The 21629-nt window shown below is 37.2% G+C and overlaps 7 protein-coding genes across 7 annotated transcripts; 3 read left to right on the top strand and 4 right to left on the bottom strand.

Moving 5' to 3' along the window:
- Positions 1–1104: 1104 nt before the first annotated feature.
- Positions 1105–1449, bottom strand: LOC111797425 (cysteine proteinase inhibitor 1-like). The gene has a single exon (XM_023680411.1). The coding sequence runs from the start codon at positions 1447–1449 to the stop codon at positions 1105–1107; it is 345 nt and encodes a 114-aa protein (XP_023536179.1).
- Positions 1450–2429: 980 nt separating this feature from the next.
- On the bottom strand, positions 2430–2777 carry LOC111797424 (cysteine proteinase inhibitor A-like). Its single transcript, XM_023680410.1, has one exon. It carries the CDS (start codon positions 2775–2777, stop codon positions 2430–2432), a length of 348 nt encoding a protein of 115 aa, XP_023536178.1.
- A 631-nt stretch (positions 2778–3408) lies between these two features.
- On the bottom strand, positions 3409–3753 carry LOC111797422 (cysteine proteinase inhibitor 1-like). Its single transcript, XM_023680409.1, has one exon. It carries the CDS (start codon positions 3751–3753, stop codon positions 3409–3411), a length of 345 nt encoding a protein of 114 aa, XP_023536177.1.
- A 980-nt stretch (positions 3754–4733) lies between these two features.
- On the bottom strand, positions 4734–5081 carry LOC111797421 (cysteine proteinase inhibitor A-like). Its single transcript, XM_023680408.1, has one exon. It carries the CDS (start codon positions 5079–5081, stop codon positions 4734–4736), a length of 348 nt encoding a protein of 115 aa, XP_023536176.1.
- A 2090-nt stretch (positions 5082–7171) lies between these two features.
- On the top strand, positions 7172–7516 carry LOC111797420 (cysteine proteinase inhibitor 1-like). The gene has a single exon (XM_023680407.1). It carries the CDS (start codon positions 7172–7174, stop codon positions 7514–7516), a length of 345 nt encoding a protein of 114 aa, XP_023536175.1.
- A 9070-nt stretch (positions 7517–16586) lies between these two features.
- On the top strand, positions 16587–16937 carry LOC111797419 (cysteine proteinase inhibitor 8-like). The gene has a single exon (XM_023680406.1). The coding sequence runs from the start codon at positions 16587–16589 to the stop codon at positions 16935–16937; it is 351 nt and encodes a 116-aa protein (XP_023536174.1).
- Positions 16938–21281: 4344 nt separating this feature from the next.
- Positions 21282–21629, top strand: LOC111797418 (cysteine proteinase inhibitor 8-like). Its single transcript, XM_023680405.1, has one exon. It carries the CDS (start codon positions 21282–21284, stop codon positions 21627–21629), a length of 348 nt encoding a protein of 115 aa, XP_023536173.1.

Below are 21629 nucleotides of genomic sequence, written 5' to 3'. Positions count from 1 at the left end.
ACTTGTCAAAATGAAGAACAATTAAGCGTTGAATTAGCAATACAACACGACATAGTATTTGTTAATTAATTTATGGATTAGTTTATTTGGTGGTTGAATTTAAAAGAAGTGTATAAAAAAGTTTTAAAATTTTTAATTTGGCGTATAATAATTCTTTAAATTTTAAAAACATTTAATGAAACCGTAAACTTTTAATTTTGTGTCAAATACGTCGTATAAAAAGACTCTAAATGACGTTTTAGACACAAAATTAAAAATGTCTTTGTTATCTTAACTGCCTAGCTATAATCCCACGGTCAAAGTAATCGTGGGTTAACGTGTAGTTTATTTGGACTGGGGTTGTGTTTCAAATGATTTGTTTAATCCGTTTATAAAAATATAGTTGTACGTCGGTAACTAGTGACATTAGCCGAGTTCCTTGTCATCATTACTCTTGTCATCGTCCTACTCAATTGTAGCTTTTGCCATCGTGCACTATTGTGGGTTTCAAATGTCTTTGTTGTCATATATGCTTAGCTATAATCCCACGGCCAAAGTAACCAGAGACTAACGTGTAGTTTATTTGGACAGGAGTTGTGTTTCCAATGATTTGTTTAATTTGTGATAACACTACACTCGTACATCTCTAAGTTGATAGTCACATGTTTCTTCAAGATTGTCGTCGTTTTTTCTCTTTCACTTTTTCGTCTAGCTAGTGACATTAGTCAAACTCCTTATTGTCATTACTCTTGTCATCGATGTACTCCATGTGGGTTTCAGAATGTCTTTGTCGTAATAAATATAGAATTCTAATAGTGTAATACAAAAGAAATCATACTATCATATCCGTAACGTGGAGAGGCTCGATGTAGCATCTAATGCTACGACGTCGAGCCTTCTCTCTATGAAGATGTGCACGTTCAGTGAAAAGTTGGCTTGTTCTCTAAAATTATATTTTCTAGTGTCTTATTTTCTCCGAACAATTTTGAATCTATCCGACCGTGAAAAATTAGGTTAAACATAGATAGGTTTTATTTAATAGTGGCCATTATTGAAATAGGTAAGGATAGTAAAGCACAATACATATCATTGTTTAATACATAATTAAGAATTAATCTTCCCTCATTAGTGTTTAAGGAGAGGCTTAAAGGATGTGAGGGTCCATGATTGCTCCCATGGAACATCCCACACGATAGCCTCGTAGAAATAAAGCCCATTATCGCCCTCTTTTGTTGCCCTTAGCACAAGGCGGTAGTTAACTCCAGACACAACTTGAGTCCAACCATCATCAACATGTGAGAAAATCAAGTGTTCCCCACTTTGGTTGTTGTGCTCCATCACTGCAAACCTTCCCCTCTCTTGCACTTGTGGGTCGTTGATGTCCTTAATGTGACTCCACCCACCACATATTTTATTTTCTCGGTTTGCGATGAGGCCATCGTTTTGGGACGCAGCTGCAACAGAACTCATCGTAACTTTTGATAGATGGTTTTCAAAAGATTTCTAATCGTGGTATGCTCTCGATCATGTTGGACCTCGAAATTTATACTTGTGATATGAACTAAGACAATACTGATAGCTTCGAATCTAATTCATAGAATCTCTTGTGGATAATACTGATAGTAGCTTCGAATCTAATTCTTTGATATCAACAATGAATCTTAATAGAATCTCTTGTAGACCTCTTTAATGAATAAGAGCAATAGTATTTCATGGCTAGTAGATAGGATAGCTATGAATCTAATTCAATAAGTTGGGGACCAATATTTCTTTATATCTTATGATTGAAACTTATGAGATCCCACATAGGAGGGGAAGAGCGAACAAAACATTCTTTATAAGAGTGTGGAAACCTTCCCGTAATAAATGCGTTTTAAAAATCTTGCGGGGAGCCTGAAAGGGCAAGCCCAAAAGGAATAATATCTACCAGCTGTGGGTTTGGGCTGTCCGAGGATGGAACGCCACTGGTGCTCTTGACTGATCTAGACTTGAGGAGTCAGAACTAAGAAACCTAGAGATGTGAATCAATGTCAAGACCGCCAAACCACTCTAGAGACCTAGAAAACCACCACGACAACCCTAGAAAGACAAAGATTGCGTTCTAAGCTGATGGGCGAGAGGTTTCAATCATAAGATGCATGTGAACGAGGACAAAACATTAAAAAATGAACTATGTTGGTCTGTGAGGGAAAGTTTTTCCTCTAAAAAATAAGAAGTAACGTGATCATATTGCAAGAGATGCAGCGGAATGTCAGGGCTATTAAGTGTTTACCTTCGATCAACCCTCGGTATAATTCATTCTTTACGTCAATCAAATTGGGGTGAATTAGGGTTTACCTTCAATCAAGAGGAAATAAAGAAAGGAAACATAACTCAAATATTAGGCATAGATAGGCTTTATTTTATTGATAGATAATGATATTGCATCGTTCATAGAAGCAATTAGTGGATCAGTTCCTGAGTAAAGGTATAAACTCTATGAGCTCCCATGTCTTCTCCCATGGCTTAACATATACAATAGCCTCATAAGTCCCAGGGAAACCAAGTCCATTACATGCTTCAATAATAAGCCGATAATTTTTTCCAGCTACAACTTGAGTCCACCCCTTTATCACACAAATGAACTTAAGATGTCCCATTGTGTTCTTATTGTTCTCCATCACAGCAAACCTTCCCAACTCTTGCACGTATGGGTCCATGATATTCACAATCGGTTCCCATTGGCCACATTCAACACCCTTTTGGTCTTGGAACACGGCTTCATTTTGTCCCGGAGCAGCCTCCACGTATGAACTCATCGTCACGTTAGATTGATACTCGTAAAGATTTCGTAATACTCGTTTGCTCTCAATCGAGTAACGATTCAATATTTATAGTTGTAGTTGCGCTTAGAAGTTGATATCATGGAATCATTAAATATCTTGCGGACCTTATCAATATAGAGGGCACATACGATTTCCATCGATGACTAGATAGGTTCGAATTTGAATCAATTATTTAGGACCATTGCTTTCTCATTGTTACTTTTTTCAATGGATGTGGGNTCATTACTCTTGTCATCGATGTACTCCATGTGGGTTTCAGAATGTCTTTGTCGTAATAAATATAGAATTCTAATAGTGTAATACAAAAGAAATCATACTATCATATCCGTAACGTGGAGAGGCTCGATGTAGCATCTAATGCTACGACGTCGAGCCTTCTCTCTATGAAGATGTGCACGTTCAGTGAAAAGTTGGCTTGTTCTCTAAAATTATATTTTCTAGTGTCTTATTTTCTCCGAACAATTTTGAATCTATCCGACCGTGAAAAATTAGGTTAAACATAGATAGGTTTTATTTAATAGTGGCCATTATTGAAATAGGTAAGGATAGTAAAGCACAATACATATCATTGTTTAATACATAATTAAGAATTAATCTTCCCTCATTAGTGTTTAAGGAGAGGCTTAAAGGATGTGAGGGTCCATGATTGCTCCCATGGAACATCCCACACGATAGCCTCGTAGAAATAAAGCCCATTATCGCCCTCTTTTGTTGCCCTTAGCACAAGGCGGTAGTTAACTCCAGACACAACTTGAGTCCAACCATCATCAACATGTGAGAAAATCAAGTGTTCCCCACTTTGGTTGTTGTGCTCCATCACTGCAAACCTTCCCCTCTCTTGCACTTGTGGGTCGTTGATGTCCTTAATGTGACTCCACCCACCACATATTTTATTTTCTCGGTTTGCGATGAGGCCATCGTTTTGGGACGCAGCTGCAACAGAACTCATCGTAACTTTTGATAGATGGTTTTCAAAAGATTTCTAATCGTGGTATGCTCTCGATCATGTTGGACCTCGAAATTTATACTTGTGATATGAACTAAGACAATACTGATAGCTTCGAATCTAATTCATAGAATCTCTTGTGGATAATACTGATAGTAGCTTCGAATCTAATTCTTTGATATCAACAATGAATCTTAATAGAATCTCTTGTAGACCTCTTTAATGAATAAGAGCAATAGTATTTCATGGCTAGTAGATAGGATAGCTATGAATCTAATTCAATAAGTTGGGGACCAATATTTCTTTATATCTTATGATTGAAACTTATGAGATCCCACATAGGAGGGGAAGAGCGAACAAAACATTCTTTATAAGAGTGTGGAAACCTTCCCGTAATAAATGCGTTTTAAAAATCTTGCGGGGAGCCTGAAAGGGCAAGCCCAAAAGGAATAATATCTACCAGCTGTGGGTTTGGGCTGTCCGAGGATGGAACGCCACTGGTGCTCTTGACTGATCTAGACTTGAGGAGTCAGAACTAAGAAACCTAGAGATGTGAATCAATGTCAAGACCGCCAAACCACTCTAGAGACCTAGAAAACCACCACGACAACCCTAGAAAGACAAAGATTGCGTTCTAAGCTGATGGGCGAGAGGTTTCAATCATAAGATGCATGTGAACGAGGACAAAACATTAAAAAATGAACTATGTTGGTCTGTGAGGGAAAGTTTTTCCTCTAAAAAATAAGAAGTAACGTGATCATATTGCAAGAGATGCAGCGGAATGTCAGGGCTATTAAGTGTTTACCTTCGATCAACCCTCGGTATAATTCATTCTTTACGTCAATCAAATTGGGGTGAATTAGGGTTTACCTTCAATCAAGAGGAAATAAAGAAAGGAAACATAACTCAAATATTAGGCATAGATAGGCTTTATTTTATTGATAGATAATGATATTGCATCGTTCATAGAAGCAATTAGTGGATCAGTTCCTGAGTAAAGGTATAAACTCTATGAGCTCCCATGTCTTCTCCCATGGCTTAACATATACAATAGCCTCATAAGTCCCAGGGAAACCAAGTCCATTACATGCTTCAATAATAAGCCGATAATTTTTTCCAGCTACAACTTGAGTCCACCCCTTTATCACACAAATGAACTTAAGATGTCCCATTGTGTTCTTATTGTTCTCCATCACAGCAAACCTTCCCAACTCTTGCACGTATGGGTCCATGATATTCACAATCGGTTCCCATTGGCCACATTCAACACCCTTTTGGTCTTGGAACACGGCTTCATTTTGTCCCGGAGCAGCCTCCACGTATGAACTCATCGTCACGTTAGATTGATACTCGTAAAGATTTCGTAATACTCGTTTGCTCTCAATCGAGTAACGATTCAATATTTATAGTTGTAGTTGCGCTTAGAAGTTGATATCATGGAATCATTAAATATCTTGCGGACCTTATCAATATAGAGGGCACATACGATTTCCATCGATGACTAGATAGGTTCGAATTTGAATCAATTATTTAGGACCATTGCTTTCTCATTGTTACTTTTTTCAATGGATGTGGGACCCCCACCAAATCCACCCCTTTCGGGGCTAGCGTCCTTACTGGCACATCGCCTCGTGTTTACTCCCTTTGGGGAACAACCTCATCGCTGTTACATCGTTCAGTGTCTGACTCTAATACCATTTGTAACGGTCCAGATGAGCTTTCCGTTTCAGGTTTCTTCCAAGGCTTTAACCTGCTTCTGTTAGGGAAAGATTTTAACCTATAAATAAATAAATAAATGATAGTTAAATCAATAGATGAAATATGAGCACCTTGTATATTCCTATAAGAAAGTTATGATAATTCAAAAGAATCTGATTGACTTTGTTTGTTGTGTAATTCCTACTTTTGAATGTGAATATACAATGAAAAGAATCCTCTTTGAATATAATATCACATCAAAATTGTAAGGCTGAGATTGTTTTGGGTGTATCCCCAATGTCTTAGGCCTACATTAATTACATATTCAAAGTTTATTAATATTATACTATTTTTATTTTGGTCGAAAAACATAATAATTTGTCACTAAGATCTAAATCTTGAATCTTCGAATCTCGAATCATGACGAAAAAGACAAGCGATAAAAGTAAATATAGTAAAATTTTATGCAATTTAAAAACGAACACCATAATTAAAATCAAATATAATTTCTAAACAATACAAAAAGACTCAAATTACACGACCTGACTTATGCCCTAGGTCGACCCCTCTATGATTGCAATAAGCCGCTGACTTATAGGTTCTCATTGCATTCTCAACCAAATAAGTTACCACGGGTTTTCTCTAAGTTATGGGAAGGTTGAGCCTCATTTTATAATTATCTAAGCTTTTGGAAAATCTCAAAGTTGCAAGCTGTTTTCTTATTTCTCACGGTGCCTATCGAGTCCTGAAAGTTGCTCACGGGTTCTAGCATCATGGATCTACTAGACAACGAATCTCATCTTTAGGTGAACCAACTTTTCTATTCTCATACTTAGTAAGCTTCCATAGCGATAATAGTAAGTGATCGAAAGTGTTGGTTGAGGTACAATCTCATCATATTCATTTACATCATCTCTTATAAACATCATTTGTGTAAGGTTTTTTGGGCAGTATCACATTTAATCTAGGGTGTGATTGCATGTGTCTGCCAACTAATAAGTTTAGCTATGTAGTTTCTCTTCCCTTTCCGTACAAATTTATGATAGTGCAACCATGTTCATGAAGCCCAAGGTCATTGCAACACTAACAGAACTCATCTTGAGCTAATATGAGATCCCACATCGGATAGGGAGGAGAACAAAACTTTCTTTATAAGGTTGTGGAAACCTCTCCCTAAGATACCCATTTTAAAATCTTTAGGGAAAAACTCGAAAGGGAAAGTCCAAAGAGGACAATATGTCTACTAGCGGTGGACTAGACTTGTTACAAATAGTATCAGAGCTAGACATCGGGTGATGTACTTGCTAAGAGATTGAACCCTAAAAGAGGGTGCACACGAGGCGGTGTGCCAGCAAAGACATTGGACATCTAAGGGGTGGATAGGACATTCCAATGAATATTGTCCCAACAAATTGAATAAGATTCATAACAATTCTATCTATCTACAAAGTCATAAAAATAGTACTGTTTGTCCACAAGAGATTCTATGATGTCTTAATTACAAGAATTAGATTCATAGCTATCCTATCTACTAGCCATGAAATATCCTTCCTCTTGTTCATTGAGGAGGTCCACAAGAGATTCTATTAAGATGATATCGAATTAGATTCGACGCTATCAATATCGTCTTAGTTCATATCACAAGTATAAATTTTGAGCTCCAACATGATCGAAAACATACCACGATTAAAAATCTTTTCAAAACCATCTATCAAAAGTTACGATGAGTTCTGTTGCAGCTGCGTCCCAAAACGATGGCCTCATCGCAAACCGAGAAAATAAAATATGTGGTGGGTGGAGTCACATTAAGGATATCAATGACCCACAAGTGCAAGAGAGGGGAAGGTTTGCAGTGATGGAGCACAACAACCAAAGTGGGGAACACTTGATTTTCTCACATGTTGATGATGGTTGGACTCAAGTTGTGTCTGGAGTTAACTACCGCCTTGTGCTAAGGGCAACAAAAGAGGGCGATAATGGGCTTTATTTCTACGAGGCTATCGTGTGGGATGTTCCATGGGAGCAATCATGGACCCTCACATCCTTTAAGCCTCTCCTTAAACACTAATGAGGGAAGATTAATTCTTAATTATGTATTAAACAATGATATGTATTGTGCTTTACTATCCTTACCTATTTCAATAATGGCCACTATTAAATAAAACCTATCTATGTTTAACCTAATCTTGCTCTTCTCTCCCTCTTTTCTTTAGAACAAGCCAACTTATCCTATATCAACTTTGAACTTTATTATCACTATATGAACTTTGAACTTTATATCTAATAAAATCTTTAACGTTGAACTTTTTTCTCGGGTACAATTTGCTAACTCTTATAAAAAATATAGACATGAAATTGAAGGAAAGTTTAACCGTGTTTTACTTGCTTTCTAAAATTTATGGACCTATTGGACATAAGAATAAGCGTTCTAGAATTTTTCTAATGTTCGAGTAAAGGAGGAGTACATGAATGAACCGAGACTACATCTGAATGAGATGGATGTTGAGGATAGAATGACTAAGAAAGGCTTAAAAAAAATTGAATGCTACTACTTATACGAACAAGGGTACCTACCTTGGCTCAATCATAGAAACTCCACTGAGAACAAAATATGTTCGAAGAACTCTTATTGGTTTATGAGGATAGTCTTCAATCTTAAGAAGTGTGGAAGTGTGGAGTATTTAATGTGACTATGTAGAAGGGATGTTGGGGAATGTCAAGACCAAAGCCCTCTCCATAAGATATGGTTTGAGGACTAACCAAGACATGGAGTGTTACAAATGGTATCAAAGCAATAAAGTAGTACCTCTCCTCATAAGATAAAAACTGGTATGCATGTAACACCTGAGTAAAATAGAAGTACATGAGAGGGATCCTGAGTATATGAACCACGACCAAGTTTCATACCTCAAAGTCCAATTACAAGGACGAGAGACAAGAAGCTACAACAAATCTTGTACACTTATATTCAAGCTATGGTGAGCTCGTCAAAAAAGAAAATTCTAGAAGACTTTGGAGACCTCCCATACCTCAAAGTCCAATTACAAGGACGAGAGACAAGAAGCTACAACAAACCTAGTCAAATGAAATTCTAGTCAAATTTATGGAACTAGTCCAAGGATGGTTAAGAAGCACATTTCATTTTTGTTTACTCAAAACTGACTTCTCAAGTAGCTAGAGGCCTTCCATATGCAAATCTAATTACCATGTTTACGAAGTAGTAGTTTTAAAGGAGTTTTGTCACGACAAAGAAAGCGTGAGGAACTAACCTCCTATTGAGGATGGTTATTCACTATGATTATACGAAAAAAAATATTCAAATAAAGCTGAGATCGCATAGGTATAGAGATCAACGGTTGGAAATTTTAGCAAGGATTAGAAGGTGTAGCTTCGAGAACAAAGTAACCCATAAAATTGATTAAATCATTAATCTAGTTAAGTGAAGAAAACAATTCATTTGGAAGGGAGTAGAAAAGTTTTATTTAAGATTAAATTAAGTATTTGCAATTTTTTTCGACACTAAAATCAACGAGATGTTGATTTCAATAAAGAGCATCAGTCATTAACCCACTTTTAATTCTTAAGATATGGATAGAAAGGTTTAGTAAAGTTGAGATAGACCAAGCCACGGACATGTGAGTTACTAAGGCAGGACCTCACACGTCCTATTATTTAATAGTGAGCGCATTAGCTTGACCATTTAGAGGAAGAATTGGACCCATGTGGCGATATATTGCATTATATGGAATTGATCCAGGCACAAGATGGACATGTATTTTCCTCGAAGCTAAGGTTCCTTCAAGAACACTAGTCAAGAAGCAATGATTTAAAGACTTTCTCCAAGTTTTAACATGATTGTATGACTCAGTGTGATGTCTTGGACTCACTAATGCTTACAACGTTTTTTAGACGTGCTTAGTATAGTGTTTATAAAAAGAGGCAACAAGATGAGCCCTTAAACCAGTTTTGTTAGTATCACATAATATGTTTCATTGTCGTTAAGAATGAGAAACAGGAGTGGGATTGAAAGTACCGTCTTTATTAATGTTCATTAAATAGGATAAAACTATTAACTAACCCTAAAAATAAAGTAGGAACAGTAAATAAAATATATTTCGTAACTAATTACAGTTATACAAAAAAAAATATCTCACAAATATCTTTATATCTTAAGTCAAATTTCATAATACACCCAACTTGTCTTTCATAAAATCAAATTGTTGTCTTCTCAAAATTTTAGTGAACACATTGGTCAATTGCATTTTAGTGGAAACATAACTTGGTTTGATGATTCTAGTTTGTAAGTTTTCTCGAACTATATAGCAATCTAATTCAATGTGCTTTGTGTCACGGTCATGCTCGTCCAAGGCATGTTGTCAATTGCTGCATGCTCATGACAAGCCAAATCCTTTATGTCTTTCCATGTTCTAGTGTTTTACTTTTCTATTTCTGTAAAGTATGACATTTCGAAAAAATCATGTCTAGGCCTGACAGACATAAAATGCCTCAAAATCAAAATGTACTGTAGGGGATATGACTAGTTGTCAACTTCTCCCTGCCAATAGTTATATACTGTGAGCCGTTGTTGTTACTCTCTTGGTTGCATATATAACACCTCTTTCAAAATCTCTCTTTCGAAAATCTCTTTCTGCCCTCGTTTTCTAAAACCTTCTTCTTAAACCGAGGCCAAAGGCTCGAGCATACGTCGCTTGGCCGTAGGCGACATAAGAACGAATTGACTTGACTCACTTGTTGTTAGAAAGTGAGTGTCACATAGTCGTAAGTCCGATGTCATCAAAAGTGCGATTGTGACACTTCGTACGTTTGTGAAAAACTCAACATGTGAAGGTAGAAAATTTAAACATCTAACTTTTTCGTGTAAGAAATATAAATCTCGTTACTAATTTTGTGAGGTTTGAAGATATAAGTAATTGGGATACACCAAAAAAAATTCTCACATTGACAAATGTGATGTGACATTAAATTCAAAGATGATTCTTTTTATTGTATATTCCCATCCAAAGTAGTAGGAATTACACAACAAACAAAGTCGATCAAATTCTTTTGAATTATATGAACTTTCTCTAATTGGAATATACAACAATGAGAGGTACACCTATTTGCATCAATTGATTTAGAAACCAACTTTGCTTCAACTTCTATATAATATATATCTTTTAATTTCATTTCCCCATCTAAGTTTAAAGTGTTCTCGTATCTAATGTGGGATCATACGATCTATTTTTGGAGGCCAACGTCTTTGTTGGCACACCGCTCAGTATTTGGCTATGATATCATTTGTAACAGCTTAAGCCTGCTATTGATTGATATTGTCCGTTTTGAGCTCCTAGCTAGTAGATATTGTCCACTTTAGGCTATTATGTATTGTCGTCAGCCTCACGGCTTTGATATCATTTGTAACAGTACAATCACGCCAATGGCAGATATTGTCCGTTTTGGCTCGTTACGTATCGCCGTCAGCCTCACAATTTTAAAATGCGTTCACACCTTTATAAATAATGTTTCGTTTCCATCTCCGATCGACGTGGGATCTCACAATTCTTAACAATTTTAAAGCCAAAGTTATAAGCTTTTTTTATACTACTCGAAACTCCTTACTTTCGTGTTCCTCTCCGTTATGAGATTTCTCTCTTCTATTAGTTTGCCTAAAAAATCAACACAATAATTCACAAAAACATAATTGGTGTAACTTGTAAGGACGAAGACAATGCAAAAGCAATGGTCCAAAATAATTGAATCAAATTCGAGGCTATCTACTCAACGAAGGAAATTATACTTTTTCTATATTCAGATATTCTATGATATCAAATTCTATAAATTATTGTTAATAAAGTCTACGAATTAGATTCCATGATATCAACTTCTATACACAACTAAGGCTATAAATACTGAACTCTTACTCGATCAAGAGCAAACCAACATTACAAAGTCTTTTAAAACTATCAATCAAATCGTTACGATGAGTTCATACGTCGAAGCTTCTCCTGGGCAAAATGAAGCCTCGATTCAGGGTCCGAAAAATCTCGAATTTGGTCGATGGGAACCGATCGAGAAAATCACCCCATATGTGGAAGAGATGGGAAGGTTTGCAGTAATGGAGCACAATGAGCAAAGTGGGGAACATTTGAAATTCATTTGTGTGCTAAGGGGATGGAGCCAAATTGTAGCTGGAACGAATTATCGGCTTATTATTGAAGCGAGAAACGACATTGGTATGGCTTGGAATTATGAGGCTATGGTATATGATAAGCCATGGGAGAAGACATGGAAGCTCATAGAGTTTGTGCCTTTACTCAAGAATTGATCCACTAATTGCTTCTATGAATCATATCTATGAACAAATGGGGTACTAAAATAAAGGCTATCTATGCCTAATATTTGGGTTATGTTTCCTTTTATGATCTATGAATGAGATAATAAAATAAAACTCTTATTTACGTATAATTTTCTCTTATATTTTACTCGACTGGCTTGTTATCTTCTATCACTGCAAACGGTAATAGTCTAAGCCTATCGTTATTTGATATTTTCTTCTTTAGCTTTCAGTCCACCGCTAGCTGATCTTTTCCTCTCAGCTTTTCCTCCCAGCCTTCTCCTCAAGGTTTTTCTGCCCACTGTTAGGGAGAGGTTTCCATATCTTTATAAAAAAATGTTTCAGTTCCCTTCTCTAACCAATGTGGGATTTCAAAACTCATCTCCCTTATGGGCCAGCGTCCTCGCTAGCATATTGTCCGATGACTGACTCTGATACCATTTGTAACAGCTCAAACCCACCGCTAGTAGATGTTGTCCTCTTTAGACTTTCCCTTCTTGGCTTCCCCTCAAGGTTTTAAAACGCATCTGCTTGGGAGAGGTTTCAACACTCTTATAAGAAATTTTTCATTCTCCTCTCCAATCAATGTGGAATCTCACACAAACCTTCCAATCTCTTGTAACATATCGGTCGTTCATATTCATAATAGCTTCCAACCACCACATTTGACATCCCTCGAGTCTCTGAGCAGGATTTGTTTGTCATGCTCCATCACAGTTTTATTATGAATGTTAAAGTTCATGAAATTGTTTATGAAATAGTTCAAAGAAATATTCGTGTACTTAACAGTTATGTCATGCATGTAGTAGCAACTTTATTACATTGGAAAATTAGGATTGTTACGCAATGTACGTAATGCACTATCAAGTGCAAATACGCCGTATTAAGTATGAAGGTACAAATGTGGATCCATCACTAATGATAGGTCGGTCATCAAAGATTATTGATACTCCCATCAAACAATCATATGATATATAAGAAGAGATAAAACAATATACGATCGTACATCTACTGAGTTCATAACTTACTATACTAATATACTAATAAGTAATTCAAAATTACTATGTTTATCATTATTGTGCGTAAAAATTCAAAATTCGAGTCTCAAATCTATAGAATTAGAAGTTTGAACTTTCGGATTGTTTAACTAATAATAACAATAAAAATAATAAAACAACTTTGATATAGAGAATGTTTATATATGCTGTTAAAGATTAACAAATAGAATTATATCGAAGGTTTAAGTAGAAAATTTTGTGAAATGAACCGGATGCATGATGAATTGGTGTTCGAATTATGAATATATCTTCTATTTGATATTGTCACACCTCGAAATTTTACGAGTTTAAAACTTTACAAGTTGGAAGAAGGAATCGAAGTATGCTCCAAAATGTACACCAAGTTCATTCAATGGGGGAAAAGGGGATCAGGATACATGATGTATAAATGCCCACTATACATAAGTAATCTAGACAGACGCCCTGGGTCAATATCTCCTCTGTGACTTTTGAGCTCCTGAGCCCCCCAACGCCACGAACTATAACTTCATGGACTGAAAAAAAGTGTAGAAATGGGTGAGTGTAAATATACCCAATAAGAAACCTACTTGTAGACTCTTATTGTATCCAATTCTTAGGAGAGAATCGTCGGTTATGCTCTAGATCCTGGAGTCTCATTACTCTCAATACACAGTTCGGGGTAGAATAACTTAACCTTTGTAGCGGTATTCAACGTCTGAGAATGAGGTGCTACCTTATATAACTCTGTACCAAGTTGGTAGATATCATGGTGAGCACTAGCTTACTTGTCATCCATGTGAAACTTAGCTGGTGAACCCGTCCCACAGGCCATGAAGTCACCTAAGAATTGAGGGCATTACCCCCTGGTACAAGCCAACTCGAACAAGTCAGCCATGTGGTCAACATCCTCCCATAGGACGGACCCACCATATAGGTAACCTTTGGCCTACTTGGGTGATTAATGTCCTACCATAGACAGATCCACCATGCAGAGTAGTCGGTCTATTATTGAGTAACACGACCCTAACCAGCATCACGCCTAGCTTAATGGTACCGTACCGGAGTCTTAAGGGAAGTGGAAGGTCTTCGAACACTATACCAGATCCTTTCGACTAAGAAACCTTTTTTCTTCGTCTTGGGATTCTAAGGTGGTCCTCTAGGTCTCAATGGTAGTTAGATGGTTGTGATAAGGGTTTTGGCTTCCAGATTAACTCATTCATGATTTCCAAGTCTGTAACTGTCCAGGATTAAAGGGTCTCACTGTCTAGTCGTTCCTCACGGTACCACTGAACGCAACATTTGGAGGGTCCCCTATCTCAATCTAACCCAGTCACTACAAAAGTACACTCTAGACTTAACTCAAACGCTACTGCTTATAGTTCACATACTAAATTCACACAATCAATCCGCAGGGGTTTATGTACGTTTAACTATGCATACAGTCACACAAGCTCAACGGGGCGATAACATTTATCAAGCACCTGAGCACAGATACACAAATACCTCGTCCGTCAACATAGCATGATTAAATATAAGCAATAGTAGAGCATTCCATATAAGCATACAAAACTTCAAACATGAAATTCCATCAAGGAAGCAAGTCCATCACACGTACAGGGAATTTCGGATCTAGCCACCTAGGACTAATTTTCTCTAGCATGCATGAAACACTAAGCACACCCTACAAGTATTACTTCCTAATTCTGTGTGGTTACTTATAGATTTGTAGTGTTTCTCCCCCTTGATATATAGACATGGAGAAGTCTAAAAATTACGATTTGCCTCTCCAAGCACCTAATTAATAGTAAAATAGAATTAGCATTGAAATCGGAACGAAAAACTGACAATCAGGAATCAAGCGACGAAAACTAGGGTTTCCCAAGCGCGACCTCCATCAGCTTGGCGCGCACACGGTCAGCGTGAGCAGCACGCGAGAAGAGCGCCCTTCAAACCCTAGTAGACGTAAACTTGCCCTTTGAATTTTGTTGGTGTGACACGTGGCATGCAGGGGTTGGTGGTAGGCATCGGGTCACTTCACAGGCGCTCCACCGTAGGCACGTGTCGATTTCAGTTCGGATCGTCGGTCAAGTAAGCTTGCGAGCGCTGCGTGTCAACGTTCAGTGTCGGGCATGTTGCTAGACGTGTCTCCCCTCTCTCCATTCGTCATGTGTGTTCGTTTGATTGCCTGCATTGAATTACTTTCTAGATTTTTTATGAGATTCGCGATTTCGACTCATTTACTTTAGATTTTTCTATCTTCAAATCTGTGCCTCTAATCGACTCACTTCCTTCACAAAAATTCAAGAACTCAAGTTCAAAAATTTGGTTACTTACAGAAGTTGACACTTCTTGGTTTCGACTTTTGATGCAGTTTTTGGCTGAGTTTCAACACGAAACTTGTAAGAATCCTTCCCTAGAGTAGTTTAGGGGGCAAAATTACCGTTTCACCACGTTGACTTTGACCCGAATTTTCCTATTTTAATTTTTCCAAACCTCCTTGAGGTGTCTTGAGCATTTTATCTTCTACACTGGTTTGAAAATCCCGCTCTAAGACCTCCAATAAAATCTAAAAACCCTTAAAAGTAAGGAGAAATTTTATTATTTTAAAGTGGGAGTTTGTACCTGTTGGACTCCGGATGTTACAGATACTTATATTTTAACATATTGTTCTTTTAACCCTCGAATTTTGAGCTTAGTTTACATTTGATCCTATGTTTTAATATTTTCCATTTTTACTCTTGAATATTTACTAATTTTCACTTTTAGTCCTCTGCATTAATTTTCTATTAGTGAATTTGACGCCTTATTTACTGTGTTTGGAGGTGAATGACGAAGAACAAAATTCTATCTTTCCTGTTACTTTAGATAAATGATGATTTGATTACGAGAATATTCTTTATCTCAAGTTCCATAACAGTACTAAATTAATTTTAGGTAAATTATATGGACTAAGACAACACATTTAAAAAGAAATTTAGAGACTAAAACAACGTTGTCACAAACTCAGAATCTTACCCCAAAACATTGGTCAACAAAGCAAATGGAATGGTCCCAAATGAATTTAATTGAATCAAATTCGAAGCTGTCAATTCAAAGGTCCACAAGATACTCAATGATATCAAATTCCATAATTGATATCTAAAAAAAAGAAAAAAATTTAGAGACTAAAATTGTAATACACCCGCTAGCTAGCAGATATTGTCTGTTTGAGTTTTACCTCTCAAGTCTCCCCTTAAAGTTTTTAAAATGTGTATGCTAGGCAGAAGTTTCCACGCCCCTATAAAAATATGTGTGTATTCCCTTCTCTAATCAATTTGCGATCTCACAAACGGGCACAAATATCTAGCTCTGATACCATTTGTAACAATCCAAGCTCATTGTTAGCACATATTGTCCATTTAGAGTTTTCCCTTTCGGGTTTCTTCTCAAGGTTTTTAAAACGCGTCGGCTAGGAGAGGTTTCCATACTCTTGTAAAGAATGTTTTGTTCCCCTCTTTAACCAATGTGGGATCTCACAAAAACGACGTTGTGTTACAAACTGAAGATAATTTTATCCCAAAGATATTAATTCATTAAGATAAAGCAAATGTAATGGTCCCAAAGAATTGAATCAAAAGGTCCCCAACATACTCAATGATATCAAATTCCATGAGTGATATCTATAAATTAGATTCTATGATATCAACTTCTAGGTGAAAACCCCACCTATAAATATCAAACTCTTAGCTCGATCGAGAGCAAACTATCGTTACAAAGTCTTTTAAAACTATCAATCAAACGTTACGATGAGTTCACACGTGGAGGCTGCTCCCGGACAAAATGAAGCCATGTTCCAAGACAAGAAGGGTATTGAAGTTGGTCAATGGAAACCAATTGAGGATATCAAGGACCCATATGTGCAAGAGATGGGAAGGTTTGCAGTGATGGAGCACGATGAAATGCGAAGAGGGGAAAATCTTAAGTTCATTTGTGTGCAAAGTGGCGAGAAACAAGTGGTGGCTGGAATGAATTATCGCCTTCTTATTAAAGCAAGTAACCACTTGGGTATCTCTTCGATGTATATGGCTATTGTATATGATAAGCCATGGGAGAAGACATGGAAGCTCATAGAGTTTGTACCTTTACTCATGAACTGATCCACTAATTGCTTCTATGAATCATATCTATGAACAAATGGGGCACTAAAATAAAGGCTATCTATGCCTAATATTTGGGTTGTGTTTGGTTTTATGATCTATGAATAAGATAATAAAATAAAAGTGGTATCTATGTATACTATTGTCTCTAGATTTGGTGTGCTGTTCTCTTTCCTTTCACTTTGACTTATGATCCACCCAATTTTGATTTACTCAAACTAGTCGATTAAGATTCAATTATACAAAGGATTCAAGGAAAGAAATGATAAATTAGCTATAATTTTGAGTAATGTAGGGACTATTTTATGTGAGATCAAGGGTGTGGAAATCTCTCCCCAGCAAAAGCGTTTTAAAACTTTGAGGGGAAACCCAGAAAGGAAAACCCAAAGAGGATCATATCTGCTAGTAGTGGGCTTGGGTTATTACAAAAGACACTGGACGATTTGCGAGCAAGGAGGCTGAGTTCGAAAGGGGGTAGATTGGGGGGCTCCACATTGATTGGAGAAGAGAACGAGTGTCAGCGAGGACGCTGGGCTCCGAAGGGAGTGGATTGTGAGATCCCACATCGATTGCGGAGGATAACGAAACATTCCTTATAAGGGTGTGGAAACCTCTCCTTCATGGCTGATGGCGATACGTAACGAACCAAAACAAACAATATCTGCTAGCGGTGGGCTTGGGTATAATGTTCTTATCTAGGTGTGCAGTGATCAAAATCGTTGTGAGTGTTAGTTGAACACTGTTAAAGATCATGTATTTGTTTAGATGACTGTCAGTTAGTATCTAATTAAATCTCGTTAGGAGTTAGATTTAGTTTTTGATTTGATTTTGATTTGTTTATTGGTTTGTTACCAGATTTTCTCCCGATATTTTAGGTAGATTTTCTGAATATCTTTTGTATTCTCTGTATAAATATGGAGCATTCTTGCTCTCCAAAATTCAATCTTCTCATTAATTATTCAATAAATCCTCTTTCACTAACAATTTGGTATCAGAGCTATCTTCTTAAGGGAACTGTGAGATCAAAATGGGAGAATCAAGTTTTTCAGCTGTTGCACCACCGGTCTTCGATGGAGACAATTATCAAATGTGGGCAGTTCGTATGGAGACTTATTTGGAGGCCTTGAATCTTTGGGAAGCAATAAAGAGGATTACGAGGTCCCTCTGCTTCCAGCAAATCCTACTGTAGCACAAATCAAATTACAGAAGGAAAAGAAGACAAGGAAATCAAAGGCAAAAGCTTGCCTATTTGCCGCTGTATCTGAAATGATCTTCATGCGAATAATGTCCCTCAAAACAGCAAAAGAAATCTGGGATTATCTCAAGGCCGAATATGAAGGAGATGAGAGGATTCGTGGAATGAAAGCCCTAAATTTGATTAGGGATTTCGAGTTGCAGAAGATGAAGGAGTCAGAGTCGGTGAAAGAGTACTCTGACAGACTTCTCAACATTGCCAACAAGGTGAGATTGCTTGGTTCTGTTTTAAATGATTCAAGGATCGTTGAAAAGCTGCTAGTCACTGTTCCAAAGAAGTTTGAAGCCACCATTACTACTCTGGAGAACACCAAAGACTTGTCAAAGATTTCTCTTACAGAGCTCTTGAATGCTTTACAAGCACAAGAGCAAAGGAGGTCTATGAGGCAAGAAGGGGTGATTGAAGGTGCCTTACGTGTTAAGCATCAAGACAGCAGCAGGTATAAAAACAATAAAAATTTCAAAAATCAATTGACGTATGGAGATTCATCTGCCAATTATCAGAAGACAAAAGGAGGAGGTTTCAAAAAATCCTATCCACCTTGCCGCCATTGTGAGAAGAAAGGTCATCCACCATACAAGTGTTGGAGAAGACCTGACGCCTTCTGCTCCAAATGCAATCAACTTGGACATGAAGCTGTGATCTGCAAAGCCAAAGATCTGGTGAAAGAAGTAGATGCACAGGTAGTTGATCAAGAAGAAGAAGAAGAAGAAGATCAATTGTGTATGGTCACTTCTTCCTCAAGCAAAGAATCAAGCGAGAGCTGGTTGATTGACAGTGGGTGCACAAATCACATGACATATGACAAGGAGTCTTTTGAGGAATTAAGAGACACCGAAGAAGATAAGAGAGTGAGGATTGGCAATGGTGAACACTTGGAAGTCAAGGGTAAAGGCACAGTAGCTATAACAAGTTATGAAGGTACAAAATTTATTCCAGATGTTTTATTTGTGCCTAAAATTGATCAAAATATCTTAAGTGTTGGTCAGTTACTTGATAAAGGCTATAAAGTGTTGTTTGAGAATAAGCAGTGCTTGATCAAAGATGCTAGTGGCAAAGACTTGTTCAATGTCAAAATGGAAGGAAAAAGCTTTGCTCTAAATCCGACGGCCTTTATATCCAGAGTTAGTGCCACTGAGATTTGGCACAGAATGTGTTGGATATTCTTGCTGAAGCAAAAGTCAGAAGTTGCGGGTGTATTTTGAAAATTCAAAGCCAAAGTTATGAATGAAGATGTATGCTTGATTCAGACTATAAGATCAGATAATAGCAAGGAGTACACTTCAGAAACTTTTAACCGGTTTTGTGAAGAGGCTGAAATTGAACATCAATTGACAACACCATACACTCCTCAACAGAATGACGTCACTGAAAGGAGGAATAATCATAATGGAGATGATGAGATGCATGCTTCATGAGAAGGATCTTCCAAAACGTTTTTGGGGAAAAGCAGCAAACACTGTTGTGTGCTTGCAAAATTGAATTTCAACAAAAGATGTGAAGGACCTGACACCATTTGAAGTTTGTTATGGTTACAAACCTTCTTTAAAGTTCCTTAAGAGTATTGGGGTGTCTTTGCTTCACTTACATTCCACAGGTCAAGTTTGATAAGCTTGACAAAAAGGCAGAAGCTGGCATTTTTGTTGGGTATACATTATATCAAAAGCTTACATAGTTTTTCAACCACACATTAGTTGTGTTATTGTGAGCCGAGATGTTCATTTTGCTGGAAATGAGCAATGGAATTGGGAAGAACTCACGAAGGTGAATCAGATTTCTAATGCACCAAACAATTTCTTTGGTAGCATGTTAGAAGAGTCTGAAGATAAACGACAAGATGCTTCGGTTGATGATGCACCTGTCAGAGGAGGAGCTTTCAGTGATCAAGAAAAACAAAACTTGGGAGTTGGTTGATCGACCTCTAAACAGAAAGATAATTAGAGTAAGATGGGTGTTCAGAAAAAAGCTTGGAGTTCACAGCATCTAAACAAGGAGGAGTGTTAAAGATCATGTATTTGTTTAGATGACTGTCAATTAGTATCTAATTAAATCTCGTTAGGAGTTAGATTTAGTTTTTTATTTGATTTATTTCTGATTTGATTTGATTTTGATTTGTTTACTGGTTTGTTATCAGAGATTTTATCGATAAATATGGAGCATTCTTGCTCTCCAAAATTCAATCTTCTCATTAATCATTCAATAGCTCTCATGGCTTTACTTTTCTCATACCAGCATTCTTGCTCTCCAAAATTCAATCTTCTCATTAATCATTCAATAGCTCTCATGGCTTTACTTTTCTCATACCAATGGAGATAGTATTCGAACAAAGTACACCCTTTGTTCGACATTTGAGGATTCTATTGGCATGGCTAAGTTTAGGGCATGGTTCTGATACCATGTTAGTTGAACACGACTCTTCACAATGGTATGATATTGAGGTACGATATTGAGAATTCTATTGGCATGGCTAAGTTTAGGGCATGGTTCTGATACCATGTTAGTTGAACACGACTCTCCACTATGGTACGATATTGTTCGCTTTGAGCATAAACTCTCGTGGCTTTACTTTGGGCTTCCCCCAAAAGGCCTCATACGAATGGAGATAGTATTCCTTAATTATAACCCATGATCATTCCCTAAATTAGCCGATGTGGAACTTTTATCCAACAGTGAGATCCCACATCGGTTGGGTAGGAGAACGAAGCATTCTTTATAAGAGTGTGGAAATCTCTCTCTAGCAGACACATCTGTGGACTTGAGCTCTTCGTGTCATAGTAGGCTTATATGCCTTTTACATCAAAAACAAAAAACTAGAATCTCAAATCGACCTATTCAACAAACGTTTGCACGCACTCATTCGAAAAAATATTTGTTTCCATCACAAAGGGAATATGTTAATAGATTACAACAAATATAAAGAGATATTGGTCCCTATTAATTGAACTCCATTCATAGCTAGTAGAATTAATTCTCTTTATCAATGAGGTCCACAAGAGATTCGATGATATCAAGATTCAAAGCTATCAACACTTATCTTGGTTCAAATCACATGATCCAAATCATTTTAAACCCATCTATCAAAAGGTACAATGAGTTCTATAGAAGCAGCTTCCATACAAAACAATGCGAGGCTCCAAGACTCGGATGATATCCATTATGGTGGTTGGGTGGCGATTATGGATATCAATGACCCATACGTGCAAGAGCTTGGAAGGTTTGCGGTGATGGAGCATGCCATGCAAAGCAAGGAAGATGTGACTTTCACGAAGGTGGTAAGCGGGGCGACTCAAGTTGTGGCTGGAAAAGCTTATCGGCTGGTGATAACGGGAGTAAGTAATGGCCAGAAAATGTTTTCGTATTACGAGGCTGTGGTGTTGGATATACCATGGGAGCACTCATGGAAACTCCTGTCTTTTAAGCCTCGCCCTATGGTTTAA

Source organism: Cucurbita pepo, chromosome LG06, assembly GCF_002806865.2.
Source record: "Cucurbita pepo subsp. pepo cultivar mu-cu-16 chromosome LG06, ASM280686v2, whole genome shotgun sequence".
NCBI lineage: Eukaryota > Viridiplantae > Streptophyta > Magnoliopsida > Cucurbitales > Cucurbitaceae > Cucurbita > Cucurbita pepo.
This window is presented reverse-complemented; position numbering and strand designations above follow the sequence as displayed.

Excerpts from the sequence above, each read along its gene's own strand:
- LOC111797419 (XM_023680406.1), top strand. The coding sequence starts at position 16,587 with ATGAGTTCACACGTGGAGGCTGCTCCCGGACAAAATGAAGCCATGTTC.
- LOC111797420 (XM_023680407.1), top strand. The coding sequence starts at position 7,172 with ATGAGTTCTGTTGCAGCTGCGTCCCAAAACGATGGCCTCATCGCAAAC.
- LOC111797418 (XM_023680405.1), top strand. The coding sequence starts at position 21,282 with ATGAGTTCTATAGAAGCAGCTTCCATACAAAACAATGCGAGGCTCCAA.
- LOC111797421 (XM_023680408.1), bottom strand. The coding sequence starts at position 5,081 with ATGAGTTCATACGTGGAGGCTGCTCCGGGACAAAATGAAGCCGTGTTC.
- LOC111797424 (XM_023680410.1), bottom strand. The coding sequence starts at position 2,777 with ATGAGTTCATACGTGGAGGCTGCTCCGGGACAAAATGAAGCCGTGTTC.
- LOC111797422 (XM_023680409.1), bottom strand. The coding sequence starts at position 3,753 with ATGAGTTCTGTTGCAGCTGCGTCCCAAAACGATGGCCTCATCGCAAAC.
- LOC111797425 (XM_023680411.1), bottom strand. The coding sequence starts at position 1,449 with ATGAGTTCTGTTGCAGCTGCGTCCCAAAACGATGGCCTCATCGCAAAC.